The sequence below is a fragment of the Labrus bergylta genome, chromosome 19 (assembly GCF_963930695.1).
Source record: "Labrus bergylta chromosome 19, fLabBer1.1, whole genome shotgun sequence".
In the NCBI taxonomy this organism is placed as follows: Eukaryota; Metazoa; Chordata; class Actinopteri; order Labriformes; family Labridae; genus Labrus; species Labrus bergylta.
In genome coordinates this window covers 2,458,441-2,473,507 of record NC_089213.1, presented here as the reverse complement: position 1 = coordinate 2,473,507, position 15,067 = coordinate 2,458,441, and the positions used below count along the sequence as shown (strand labels likewise).

The 15,067-nt window shown below is 42.7% G+C and overlaps 1 protein-coding gene across 4 annotated transcripts in view; it reads left to right on the top strand.

Annotated features, from left to right (window-relative positions):
* Window positions 1-15,067, top strand: part of samd12 (sterile alpha motif domain containing 12) — a 161,268-nt gene that overhangs the window by 30,986 nt on the left and 115,215 nt on the right. For all 4 annotated transcript variants that reach the window (XM_065948338.1, XM_020648461.3, XM_065948336.1 and 1 more), the window contains exon 3: window positions 8,957-9,086. In XM_065948338.1, the coding sequence (XP_065804410.1) occupies window positions 8,957-9,086 (130 nt within the window). The remainder of the gene's footprint in view (window positions 1-8,956; window positions 9,087-15,067) is intronic.

The following is a 15,067-nucleotide window of genomic DNA, read 5'->3' as shown; positions in this document are numbered from 1 at the left end:
ATTATTTAAGACACTACTAGTTTGGTTACAAAAAAAACAAAACATATCAGAACAAAAAACTAATGAAACAAAACAGAAGTCACACTCACAAAAAATAATCAAACCGACCTTTTATATTTTATTAAACACCTTTTTTTTTTTTTTTTTTTTAAACAATTAGTAAGAAGACCTTTATAAACAAAAACTTGAGGACCCAGAAGAGAGTGTGCGTCGGTTTCATCTCAGTTAGTCTCATCAGCAGTGTTTATTTTATTTTTTTAATACAGGATTAAAGTTGAATTCTCCGTCTGGCTGGATTTGTAATGAAGCCGAGGCTCAGAGGTAGAATAAAAACATTGTATTAACACTCAGTGGACAGCTTCACCATCCATAGAGAATCAACTCATTTCAGACGTAATTAATATGAAGCCCAGGTGAATAAGTCTGCTTTGGTGTTAACACATCCTGCAGAGCGCCGCGGAGCCTTTACAATCCCGAGGTCAGGGTCTGTTATTAAACGCTCTAATGTTCTGTGTTTGATGAGCCTGAGCGACGTTAACAGAGGCGCCTTGATATGAAGGCTTATGAATTTAACAAAGTTAGCATGGCACACACACACACACACACACACACACACACACACACACACACACACACACACACACACACACATATCTCGGTTTCATCCCTATTCCTGAATGTTACAAACTAATTAATACGGGGAATTTTCATCTCCTGCCAGCTCAGGCCGATGAAACGAGGCAGGGAGTGAGGAGAGAGAGAGAGAGACCGAGAGGGAGGAGGAGTGAAAAGAGAGAAAAGAGTGAGAGAGAGAGAAAGGGAAACATTAAGGGATGAGAGGAAGTAGAGAGAGAGAGAGGTGGGGAGAAAGGGAGGCAAAGCAGGAAGAGGGGAGAGAAAGGGAGGGAGGCAGAACGGAGAGTGATGCGAAAGGGAGGGAGGGAGAAAGAGGTACAGGGAGAAGAGAGAGGGAGAGAGAGCAAGGCAGGAAGAGAGAGGGAAAGGCAGTGTGGGAGGAGAGAAGGAGGAAGAGGGGAGAGAAAGGGAGGGAGAATTGAGAGTGATGCGCAAGGAGAGGGAGGAAGAGAGGAAGGAAAGGGAGTTAGTGAGAAATTGGGGCAGATAGAAAAAGTGAGGGTGAATAGAGGGAGAGAGAAATCAAGGCAGGTAGAGGCGAGGGAGGGAGGGAGAAAGGGGAAGTTAGGGAGAAAGAGGTACAGGGAGAGAAAGCAAGGCAGGAAGAGGGGAGAGAGAGGGAAAGGCAGTGTGGGAGGAGAGAAGAGAGAGAAGGAGGAAGTGAGGAGATGAGGAGAGGGAGGAAGAAAAGGGAGTTAGTGTAGAAAGGAAAGAGAAACGGTGCAGGGAGAATAGAGATAGGAGGAGAGAGGAGAGGAAAGAAGTAGGGAGAAAGGAAAGAGGAAGTGAGGCAGAGAAAGAGGTACAGGGAGAAAAGAGCGGGGATAGAAATCAAGGCAGGAAGAGGGGAGAGAGGAGAGAAGAGCATAGGAGGGAGGGAGAAAGCTGTTGATTAGCCATGCGGGGCTGATAGAGCTGACCACACTGAGCTCCGTGTCACTACAGACTTTCACTCCATCAACACGACATTAATGACAGTCGTCCTCATCCTCCTCCGCTCAGCACTTTTTTTTTTGTCAAGTCACACTAAAAAGAAAAAAAAAACATTGGTTGCAGTTTTCAGTTGTGACACTAGAGGGCGGTATGTCACAGTAAATCTCACTGACTCAGCGTGTCAGCAAGTTCATTATGAAGGGAAAGGGACCACTGCTGAATGCAACGCCGACGTTTCCCTGATATAAAGTAACTAGATTAGGATTTTGAGAAATGTTTAAAAGATTTTCCTGCACGGTAACATTTGATTTAACCCCAGAATTAACCTCCTATTATACATTTTTAAAGTGTTTACCAGAGTTTTTATAACGTTATCTCCTCCTGTGAAGCTTATATAACCTCATGCTGATATTGACCGACAGACAGACCGATGGATTTATATTCCTGAGGGAAATTCAAATACACAAATACATGCAATGATATAGAATAATGTAGCAGAAGTTATTTTTTTAAAATGCTGTAGGCCTACATGAATGAACTGTTGTCCTTATGCAACTATAAGTTAAAATCCAACCATTTAATCATGATACTGCTTGGAGAGTGGGGTGGTTGAAGTTAACAAATGCACAACATGTCACTTTGCACATAAGACATTAACTAATCATTCCAACCTCACAGCTCTTTGCTTCCTTTAGTATTTCTCTCCTATTAGTCCAGGGTCTCTCTGCTCCCATGCCGTCTCTTTAAGTTCTGTTACGGTCTGGAAACCTTTTGTCTCCTTTGCTTATAGAACAGCTGAGTTGGATTTTTGAGGTCAATTAAAAAGAAATATTCACAAGAGAATCTGCATTTTTTTAGCCTTGCAATGAGCCCTGTTTGTGTATAAAGTGAGGGGTTCCTCTTCTGCAGAGCCCAACAAGTCGCTCTGTCACACTTCTACGGTGGCTCACAACAGACTAAACAAAGACTTGGCTCCAAAGAGAGACGATCCTGTTCCTCCAAGTTTTGCCACCTTGACTTCCCCTACACAAGTGGAGAAGGACCCAATATAGTTTTCTCTAATCAGCATTTTTGTAGCAAAATCGGCTTCTCAGTGCTCCTTTCCAAAAAATAATTTCAATGAATACAGGTTAAGTCATCCATCCATCATCAATACCGCTTTTCCCGCTCGGGGTCGCAGGGGGCTGGCGCTGATCCCAGCTGTCATTGGGCGAGGGGCGGGGTTACACCCTGGACTGTTCACCAGTCAATCACAGGGCTGACAAACAACCAGCCACACTCACATTCACACCTAATGTACCGTCAATTTAGAGTCACCACTGAACCTAATGAGCACGTCTTTGTACTGTGGGAGGAAGCCGCAGACCCCGGAGAGAACCCTCGCATGCACGTGGTGAACATGCAAACTCCAAACAGAGGGGGGGATTCAAACCAGGAACCCAACAGAGGTGGACCACTGCACCACTGTGCAGCCAGGTCTAGTCATGAAAAATGGAAATATTTTTATCATGAAGGCTTATTTATTTTTACCTGGAATGATAACAATAATTATAATGTAATTTGCATTTCAAGCAAATCTCAACGGAGTGCTACAGAATTAAAACGGGAGCATAAAAACAGCAAATAAGAGCAAGTGATGTTAAGAAAAAGCTTATTTAAAGAGTATTGTGTTCAGTCATAGCTCTGAAGGAGGCAGCAGTCTGTAGAGCCCTCTGGTGGTCAGGGAGAGCATTACACAAACGTGTGGTGGCAGAGTAAAAGGCCTGATCCTCCATAGAGCAGAGGTAAATCTTGGGGGTCGGAGATGGTGGGTGTGAGCAGAGCGGAGGTTTCTTGTGACATTTTGTGGGGTGAGCAGTTCTTGGAGGTAGGGAGGGAGGGGGCGTTGCTGTTGTCCGTGTTTCATTGATGGCTTAGTAATGAGATTTTGTACTCGATCCTCATCGAGACAGGAAGCCAGTGTCGTGATCGCAGGATGGGTGGGATGAGTTTGTGTTCCGGCATTCTCATCAGGATCCGAGCAGCGGATCTTTTGAACGTATTGGAGCTTCTTTACGCTCTTAGGGATCCCGAGGAGGAGACACAGGCGTGGACTTGTTTTTCTGCATCTTTGAGGAGGGGTGATGGATGGTTTTAAGATTAAGATTAAGATTTACTTTATTGAACCCGCAAGGGGAAATTCTGTTTTCAGTTCCATTGAGATCAAAAATTCCCTTTTTAAAAAGAGAAACCTGGCCAATGTTTTAAGTATTTCTACACATTTTGTTTTTATTTCATCTGTTGATATAGATTTATATAAAATTGAACTTGTTTTTTGTATCAATAATTCCAATAAAGGACTATGTATGGACTAGACATGTCACGACCCCTCTTTTGACAGCCTGCGACCCCCACATTGGGAACCACTGACTTAAATGTCTTCTTGTAATTTATGTACTACATTTTATTCTGATCACCGGCCTGTCTTAAAAACATCTACACAGAAATGCTCGTTTGCAAAACATGTTCTCCTAAATCACACCCCTAGTCTCTCTATATCTCATATAAGACCTGAGCCTGCCCCCTTCCTCTGACGCCTCGTTTTGTCGGGTGTCTCCAAACATGATTGAACAATGAACCTGGGATTGTATTGGACATAACCATGTTTCATCTGACAAACCGTACAGCTGCCAGTGAACGCTGCTGCACAGCTGTAACGCCTCTGCTGCAGCTCTCGTGCTGTCAAAGACCTATTGACTATTTCTTCCACCCCTTGTTTGTATTTTTGCTCGATAACTGAATCCCGCACACTCCTTTTTGTCTGGGGAAATATCCGAGGTTGAGGTTGAATTTCTGTTGGTATTTCTGTGAAGTAAACAAAAAGTTTGAAAAACAGAGGATTTTCTTTTCTTTTCTTTTTTTGACATTGCTTTATATTGCCTTGGTGACGAGTTTGAGACTAAACACAGGGGAATTATCGGGAGAAAGCCATGCCATTATACGTGCTAATTGCTGCAGCAGTTAACATATTTTAATTGAGTGTGAAGCCATTTGACCTCGACAATCAGCCTCATAACAATCCTGAGCCAAATGAAAAATCTCTCCTCGGAAAAAACAACCTCCTCGCTGCCAAAATCTGCTCTCTCAGTCACATGGTGTTTGCTCTCTAACGCCTCGCGGTGCTTTCAATTCCCAGCTCTTTCTGCATTCCAATATTGTCTCCACAAAAAGGGGGGGGGGGGGTCCATGTGATTGCCTCTTGATTAATTTAGCCGAGTGCATTCACACTGGATCTTTAAATGCTTATCAGTGCTGGCGCGATTACATGCTTCATTATGTAAGTAATAGTTTTCCACTGTGAGTCGCTAATGCGCGCGTGTGGATGTTTATTCCCCCCACTCTGTTTCACACTCCACTTGTGTGTGTTTTTACTTTTTTTTTTTATCCAACCACCACACACACCCCACATGCTTTATCTCTCATCTTTTTAATTTTTGAGGTCGTCCTTGCTCTGTTGCTAAGGTAACATGGAGGAAACTAGGAGAGCTCTACTGGGCTTTCAGATATCAATTAGAGCCAAGGACGACTGGTGCTTGCACTGAACGGCACACATGATGATTGTACCCTTCATCAGTGAGTGTGTGCGTTCATTCTTGGTGTGTTTCTTGCGGGAATGCATATGTGTGTATATGTTTCCAGACAAAATCCCACTTAGAAATAAAGCAGGCTTCTCCCTCTCTACCCCCTCTGCTGCTGTCACTCCATTCCCTAATTGGCCCCGGAGTCTCTCTTGAACGCATCTTTCTTTGAGTGTGATTCTACTTCTGTTCTCTTCTCCTTGCTGTTTTTTTCTTCTCCTCCGCCCCTTTTTGGATCCGTTTGCAAAAAAAGAAAAAAAAAGGCACCGGCTCACCTATTGTGCCGGATCCTAAGAAAACACAGCTACGGGGCTAAATCAGTGCCGAATGTAAAACACAGATGGTCATTGACTCACAAATGGGTTCACTGAAAATGAGCCCACTTATTTTTTCTTCTTCTCTCTTTCTTGTTATTTCTCTGCCTCATCTGTCAGTACAGCCTCCTCTTCTACTACTTCTTCTCTCCCAAACTTACCTTCTCGCTCTCTCTCTCTCTCTCTCTCTCTCGCTCCCTCTCTCTCGTTGCCTCGGGCCTCCAGTCGGGGTTAATTAGCATCGAGCAGAGCTGTGTTTAATGGTTAATGTGTTTTTTTTTTTTGTTTTTTTTGCGATACCTCTACCCTCCTCTCCCTGCAGATTCCGCCTGCGAAGCGATTGCATTAAGCGCCTCACCCGCCCGCCTATACCTGCCTGCGTGCTTTGGTCCGTCTGTCACTTCGCCTACCTGCAGAGGATACTCACCGCATGCCAAAAAAAAAAAAAAAAAAACCTGTGCATCTACATCCTTCCCCAATTTCTCCTTTCTCTTAAGCATGGTAGATGCAGATCGGGTGGGAAGGAGAAAGTGAGGCAGCAGTGCCATATAATAAGAAACAGGTGATGGAGAGAGAGAGAGGAGAAGGTGAAGATGAGATGTGAGGAGAGGAAGTGAGAAAGACAATGTGATAGATCTGACAGGGACCGGGCGAGATTGAATACGGGGGAGAGATGAGAGATGATGGTACAGGAGAGGGGAGGGGAGGGGGGGAGAGAGAGAGAGGAGGAGGCAAAAGCAGAGGGAAAAATTCTGCCACTACCTGTTATTCCTCTCTCTCTGTACCTCTGTGGTTGGAGAGGAGGAAGAAGAGACCTCCATTGCTATGCCGAGCCACACGGCAGCAGGAGAGGAGAGGAGAGGAGAGGAGAGGAGAGCAGCGGGCTGGAGTGGAGGGGAGTGGACGTGAAATTTTAATCACCTCTCTCTCTCTGTTTGTAATTTTTAGAAGCCCCTCAATCAAAATCAAAAAGCACTGGCAGCACTTTCAAGAGGGATCCTCTGGCAGGCGGCTGTGCTGCCTGCTGCTCGAGGACTTAAAGTAGAACAACATCTTACAGCCCGAGTACAGTCACATGAAGATATGTGCATGTTTGAATATTACACTTGGTATTTATTTCAAATAGGGACAGTGCATAAACATGTAAATATACCATATTATAGTCATAGGCTCATTTCCATGTAGTCCCCCAGCAGCAAAAAAAAATAGGACATAAAACCTCGTGAAACACAGGGAGGGCATCAACAAGCAGAAAACAAACGAGGATATATGAACTCCACATTAGTTGACAGAGACGCGTCTATAACAATATGCTCGAAACAAACCAGCTCTAAAGTGACTGTCTGAGTTAAAGTGCATCAAGCGTGAGGGGACGAGAGGTAGAGTGCTTGAGTGCTGGTGTATTGGGCATCATTACAATGTGCTGGTGTAAATTGCACATTTGCCCAAAAACCAAGTAAGAACCTGCAGTCACATCAAGACAGAAAGGGAATGTATGTGACACAGGATCGCTCTCTCTCTTGCTTTATTTCTTTTTGTGATTCACTAGTAAAGAGGTCATATTCTGCCCTTTTTGGGGTTCATATATTTAATCTATGTACCTACTAAAGTATGTTCACAATAGCTAAAGTTATAAAAAAGTGTCTGTTTTCATGCACCGGCTCTCTTCTGACTCTCTCTCTAAGGCTCTGAAGTGCCCACGTTCAGAGTCCCCATGTGTGCCAAGTCTGATCTGATTGGTCGGCCTGTCGGCTCTGCCGTAATTGGTCAGTCACTCAGCACGGTTCTCGGAAATGTCCCGCCCCTTTTACCATATTGGGAATGCAACCATTTGGCTCAGAGGACCGAGCAAAAACATTAGCACCTTAGCACTACTGTGCTACCGCAGGCTACGGCATATCGTGGACGTGCTACAGAAGTTTATGGGCGTGCAACATGAGCTGCTGGGCCACAACGAGCCAATGGGCTTAGATTAGTGATCTCACACTGACAAGACGTCACACTGGCAAATCTTTATCGAGGGGGGCTAGAACCGAGCGTTACATGCAGCTAATGCTACAGCTAACAGGAGGACGTAGGAGAAGCTGCGTTTACGTGGACTTTGAATTTTTGCACATAGATGTGTCTAAACATGCACAGGACACTTGGAAAACACACTAAAGAGCAGATAAAACCAGAAAAAGAAGAATATGGGACCTTTAAAATTGAGCAATTAGAACACCAGGGTTTTTGTATTTTTATTTTATCTCTTACATTTTATTTATTTTTCTCTTGCTGAATTCTGTGGTAGTGGTATGTGTACATCCCTCTTTTATGTATGTCTCTGCATATTCATGTATATGTGTGCATGTTACAAGTATAGAAAAACTTGATTGGTTTTCCTTCGTTTGTCTTTTATAGCCCTTCTGTATAATGTGCTAAAGTTACCTCAGATACATCCTGTGTTTATTTCTTTTTGTAACTCGTTGAACGGCCGAGCTCGGTTTGTGTCCTAGTTGTCTCCTTTTCTTTGTTTTAGTTTTTAGTTTGTTTTTTTACTCTTATTTTACTGAAGAACCCGTCAAACATATATCTGTATGTCTCAAAAGTCAATAAAGAAAAAGTTTTGAAAAAAAAAATTGAGCAATTAGTCCCAATTAAAAAATGTTAATCATTCGACAGCCCTAATATACATGTGTATATATATTAGTTTTTTTTACTCTTTTCTGACAACAATTTCTGAACACAAAACCAGGAAACACAAATCCACAATAACAGAAATCAGCTGTCCTTCACAACTCTATTCTTGTCTTGTTTTTGTCATGTTTTCATGTTGGGTTGTTTTGCTGCTAAAGATGAGCAACCTGTCAACGAAGGCTGCTTGAAATAATGAAAGACACATTTTGAAAAATGATATATGTTCACAGAGAAAAACATGCAACCTGCTTGTCAGACCTGAATCATTTGTGCAATATTATTTGAAAAATGAAATGCAAACAAAACCATTTCATGCATATAGTTATTCCCAAACTCCCCACGGCATCCAAGATTGATCTGAATGTCCATTGTCAGTCTAGAGAGTCTGACTGTATAAATAACTCATTGCTGACCTTACCGACTTTGACTTATGTGTCTTATCGTACTTTAAAAGATGAATTCTTTATTGATACTTGAAGGAAAATGTCAAACAGCCACCAGTTAATATTGTATGACCAAATCAGTCGGGTGGAAGGTGTCACATGAATTCACTCTGACCTGTGGGAGTGTGAAGTCCTCAGCACATTGACTGGAAAGTGGAAGTTTTAATAATACATGTAGGCTACATATATCAGGCTGCCATAAGCAACAACATGCTCACCAAAGATGGGACTTACACAACTGCCTGAGTTTATACAAGCTGTGTTTTAATGTGAAAGTAGAAGTAGTGTTATGACAGGTGATGAAATGTTTCTAAATCTGAGTTTTGGTTTCTTTCAGCCAGGACATGTGAAGCTGTCTAAGCCCGTGGCGCTGTGGACCCAACAGGATGTGTGTAAATGGCTGAAGAAACACTGTCCCAACCAGCACCAGATCTACAGCGACTCCTTCAAACAGCACGACATCACAGGTACTCCTAATGCACCTTCACCGACGGGTACAGAGGCCGTCCATATCTATTTACTCTGAAGCTAATGCCAGACTTTCACTGAACGCCATTTCAAGCAATTTCAAAAATCACTGGCACATTTCTTAAGTCGTAAAACGTAAGTCATAAAATCATGAGCGAGTTGCCAGAGTTAGGGTGCGCTCCCCAGTGATCTCTGTCGTTTGGTTTCATAAAGCTCAAACCGAACCATCAATCTGAAGTCAAGGCCTCAAGGTCTCTTTCTCGTCTTGGTGTTACGATAAAATAAAACGTGTTTAATATTATCGCTTTACTCTTGTCTTATGCAATCGTCTTGTTCAATGACGTGGCCATTTTCATGGGGCGCACGCACTAACCACTGCGTCACCATCGCCCCCAAAGCTGCAAACTTTTAAACATGGCGGGGAGTCAAGGGAGCATTTCTGAATCCACTCCCTACATGTACCCCCTCTTCCTACACTCTTCCACTCCGTTTGTGTGATCCAGTGGAGAATCTGTCTCATTGAGCGCCGTTCAAAAACCTCTAAGTGCGCAGAGGGAGTGTGTGTTGTTCAACCCTCCAACAGCGAGCCTGCACCTATGAACAGGTGGAAACACCTTTTTGATTGTTGGTCATGGGAGAAGCTCTGTACAGAAAAGTTCCGCGCTATCGCTATCGCCCACGCAAATTTCAACGCCTCTAAGTAAGAAAAGAAAACGATGTTTTGACACCAAGAAGTGTCTGAGTTTAATACTCATCCTGACTTTGTTCTCGTTGATTCCATAGTGTTTAAATGGAATATGAGAAACCAGGTTTTTACACATCGTATACATCTTGCATTCCAACTTTTCATATCGATAAGAAGTCGATAGTTTCTTTAAAATCAGTAAATGTACATATTCATTATCACATATTCTCACCTCATGTGAGAAGTAGGGTCATGTTCTTCTGGACTCAGTTCGACATCTTCTGCAACTTGTTTTGTCGCCCCCTGCTGGCCATTGGGAAGTATGCACAGAATTAAAACATCACGATATACTCTGAAATACCGTCGATGTTACAGTCAGACGAAGTTGAACACAAAACTGAAGTGTTGCATCTCTGCAGACAAAACAGTGTTTTTTGAGCTCCAGTTTTCAGAAAAACCTCGGAGCGTCACGCCTCATCTCTTCCCTCACATCGCTGCTGCATCACTCATTTCTCATCCTTGATGAAAGCCTGATCACATTTATAACATCCCAGGTGCTGCTCTGCACCCTCTGCCTGCCACCTGCAGAACAGCCACCCGGCCTACCCGTCTGTCCATCCTTCGCCCTTCCGCTGTCAAGCGTCGCCCCTGACAACAGTCGCGACGTCAATCACTCCCCCTAACGAGGCTCCTCAAGGTCACCCAGAGCTAACGACGCTCTGATCAGCATGGTAACAGACGAGCGCTAATTGCCGTGCTCTCTGCCGTCTAGAGCACGACTGATCACATTAATATGTTTGTTTGTTGTCCGTGGAGGACCTCTCTCCGACTCGGCGGCCGGCCGGCTGGCAGGATGAATTGCTTGGCGATCACGATGAGCAGCGTTATGACTCATGTTTCCTGTTTTACCCTTTGATGTAATTTGACTGTTTTCATGTTTGCACTGAAGGTTTTTTTTTTTTTTTTTTTTGCTAAAGCATCTTGTGTTTAATGGCCTGAAAATATGAATCTTGCAGCTCCACTGCTCAAAGTCGCACATATATCTCCTCAGCAGGACTAAAGAGGGTCCTGGAGATTACCCACAATTCATTGCATGCTTTCTGAACTGCTGCCACTTTTAAATCCATCTCAGTTTTTTTTCATTATATAAACTTTGATTACCATTTTTGTCATTTTACCAATCAGAACTCTCCAAAGTGTAGAGTAAAGAAACTCAGCTGACAACTAACAGATTAAAAGGAATACAACTCTGACACAGAAATGACAACATTTATAGAATAAAATAATGAACAAAGACAAACATACAATTATTAACCAAAGCAAAATTTAACCTAAACATACTGAAGCCAAAATAGCCCGGTGAGGGACGCTGACATACTGTGTTGGTGACATCACTCAGAGCAAGACTCAAGAAGCAGCATTCCCTTGTTAGCTTTTTTTGGAAGGCATCCTGCGACCCCCTTCTTGGTGGCCTTCGACTCCCCGGCTGGGGTCGTCTGACACTGATAGACGATGATTGCTGATGGGTTCAGAGATTGACATTGATGAGGCTGAACTTATGACCTATACTGCAGCCAAGTCAGCAGGGGGAGCTCCAAATGTTTTTGGCTTCACTTTTGGGAAGCTGTCATGTCGTCCATATCTTGTTGAAACATTTTTATCTTATTTTATTATTCTATGGTTCAACAAAAGCACTGTTTTGTTAGCTAATTTTGCAGTTTGTTTTTATTGATCAAATGCAAAATATATCACTTTCAGAAACAATTTATTTTTGAAAAGACACAACAGACTTATTCCCCTCTTGTGCGTGAAGTATTTGTTATTAGATAAATGAGAAAATATGTCAGGTGAAGTCATCCGGTCATTCATTTGGGTTGTATTTTCTCATGATCTATTGCAGTAAAAATGAACTTTAAAGTTTATCCTCTCTGTTATTCTAACAAGCCTAATGTGTTCAGTTCTGCCTGTAAACAGATTGTGTTTTCTCTTGTTAGTCTGTCTGTGATTAAACCATTAGAACTTAGCTTCCTAATGGTGTATTAACTTAATGACCTGTGTTTGTTAATATGCTTTCATTATTTCTACCGGATCATACAAGAGAGGCAAGGGTTAACCAAATATGCATGCGCATACATTACACACACATACACACACTCACACACATGCGCTTTCCATACCGGCTCCATTAAGGCGATGATGACATGCACACAAAAAAAAAACCCTGCGAGTAATTCAGTTTGTCTTCACATCGAGCATTAATTAACAGAAGCCAATTAAAACAGGCCGAGCCACAGCGATTGGGCTCACGAGGCAATTTGCATCCCAATCAATCTTTGGAATATTATGCAGATATTTTTTTTTTCTGTTCCTACAGCCTATTAGAATAAACAAGCTGGGAAACAAATGATGAATGGAATAATGGAGTGAAACAATCATGCGAAGACAAACAAACAATGAGTATGAATACATTTAGGAGAGCGTGCATGAGAGTGTCTATTTGTTCAGTGTGCTTGTCATTATGGTTAGGACCCTTAAAGATTGTGTGTGTGTGTGTGTGTGTGTGTATTTGCATGAATAGGCCTGATATTCTCCACACCATAGCGTGTCTTTACTGTATTTCCCTTCAGATCCATCCGTTACACGGACCACTCGAGCCTCTTTTCTTCGCCTGCCAGCGGTGCTCAATCTCACTTGTCTCTGCGATGTAGTCATCCCTTCATAAAGTAGCAAATCAATAAGTGCTCTCTATTCGCAGATCATAATTCAAACAGGCGTTTTGTGTCCTCCCCTCCTTTGACATAAAAACAGCAGCGAGGGAAATGCAATTTTTTTTACTGCGTTTAGGGCACCGGTGCGACATTTTTTTAATGCACAACGACTTGAGTATGCAGCAGCTGCCTCCCCGCGCGGCTCCTCAACCCTCAGCCAAAGAAATCAATGTTTCCCATCCTCCCCTCAGCCGACGCTGCCAAGACAGCCTCACGCTCCTTCAATCTTTTACCTCCCACCCCCAGCAGAGACAGCGCCCAATTTGCCTTTAACACCCAGCTGCCATTAAAAATGCATTAAAGCATATTAGGGCATAATTAGATATTAGTCCCTAATCCGTTGTAATTACAAGGACGGAGCTCTTTTGGTTGGGAGAATAGCCCTGCAAGATAAATTAGCTAAACACACAATTTCCGATACCTATGGATGTAATCAGTGCGCGAGGTGTGATGACATAGGTAATCAAAAGAAGGAGAGAGGGAGGGAGGGAGGGAAAATAAGGTGAGTCATTATTAAGTTATATTTTCTGTCAGAAAAGGCCATTACATCAGAGGGTGGAAATGCAGAGAGTCTCTAAAGGCACACAGAGAGTGAATTACATGCAGCTGTAGAGGCTGGCTGCAGGGCCGGGTTTAGAAACTTTTAAACTGGTAAAAAAACAAAAAAAAAAGTGTAAAGTCTGAGTTGTTAGGCTCCGGTTCTTCGCACAAAAAAAAGCTCATTATTAATAGCGACATTCTTATTCCCCACATCAACAGCTGCATACTCTAATATGAAATAATCTCCACAAAAACATGCGATTTGTAAAACAAAATTAGAGCTTGACCAAATGTTTTTTTCAGAGAAATGCTTATTTGAGAAGGGGAAAATCAAAGATAGTTCCATAGAAGTGTACTTTACTTCTTGGTTTAAAAAAGGGAAGCCAAAAAATGAAAGTGTCTGAACTCTGCATTCTCCAACTGTGGCAAGCAGGGGGCGACTCAACTGGAGGCAAAAAGTCAAAAAGTCAACAGATGTAAGATGGATGGGATAATAATAATAATCTGAATTCTCAGTTGTTTACAGTATGAATGCTGTAAACGTTTTCCTGACTAGTTCATGGTCTCCATCGCTAGTTTCAGGTCTCCTTCACGGCTTTAAGAATTGGACGTCAGATGCCGACTGGAGGCTGAAAAACCGGAGTCCAGAAACACTCACATGAAACATATTACTGCACTAACAATAGCTTAAAGGCTTCATGTGTGATTTTTCACACTTGAATATAATAGAACTTCTTTTAGAGTTAGACTCCCACAATGCCAACATTTTCTCTCATGTTTGACTATGAAAACAAGTCAGAGTTTGTTCAACAGATGACTTAATCTGCCTAATAAAAAACATCTACTGAATCAGTAGTTAGGTGTGTAGATGCCAGCATTGAATTGACTTAGCACATTAAATACTGACATCGGTTCATGCCACATTATTGACCAATGTTTGTCAGCAGAGCAAATATCGGGCCAACGCCGATGTTGAACCAATGCATCGGCGCACCCCTAGAAGATATCCTGGATTTTGAATGAGAGTTTTTATTATTAAAGATCTATGTTTAGCTCATCTTCATCGTGGAAAGACAAAGTGCTGATCATGTTTTTTTGTCAACGAAATGAACCCAGATCTGCTGAGCTATGACGTTGTGCTTCATGTGCTGCAGACAGTGCTTAGAGTATCTTGAACTAGACTTGAACCCATCTTCACCTACAGGTCATTTCATTTATCTCCTTAAAAAAAAGTTGTCAAATCACTGAATATTGTTACGCATATATGCAGGAACCAACATCTGCCAATTTGGATCATTGACATAATCCAGTTTATCTTAAAGTGCTACTTAAAACATCACCAATGACTGGTGTAGGTGATAAAAGCAGATTAGTGACAAGTGAATTGAGACCTGAGAATGAAGAACACTTCTTCTACCATCAATCGATTCCACTGTCCCCCCCCCCCCCCACACACACACACAGGAATACTCAGATAAATGAAGAACCAGCCTCATCATATCTATTGATGTCAGTGTCATAAGACCTCAGTGTGAATAATTAATAGCCTGTAATATTAGCGGTTTAATGAGGGGTGGCCTGTATCGAGCAGCTCGTATACTAAACCACTCCAGTTCTTTTTTTAATGCCCTCTATTCGGTTCCGCCTCTGGTCCGAGGATCCATCATTTCTCCCCAACTTTGAAAATAACAGCAGCCCGTGTCAACTCCAGCCGAGATCTCCTCGTCCACCCAAAAAAGGTCTCACGCTGCGGACAGAATGTAGATTCCAGGAGCCGCCGAATTAGATGAAAGGTGACAAACGCTTTTTCAAAAACCAGACGAGGACACCTAGCAACAGGCCCGGAGTAGATTTATTCCGCCGTCATGAAAGCCAACTGTGTAACAGATGAACAGGCGTGTAGTAAACGAAGGGGAAGTGACTAACATGGCTGCGTATCAAACTTACGAGGCAGCGAAAACGGCTCCGCTGGCGGCCATTGTTTTGT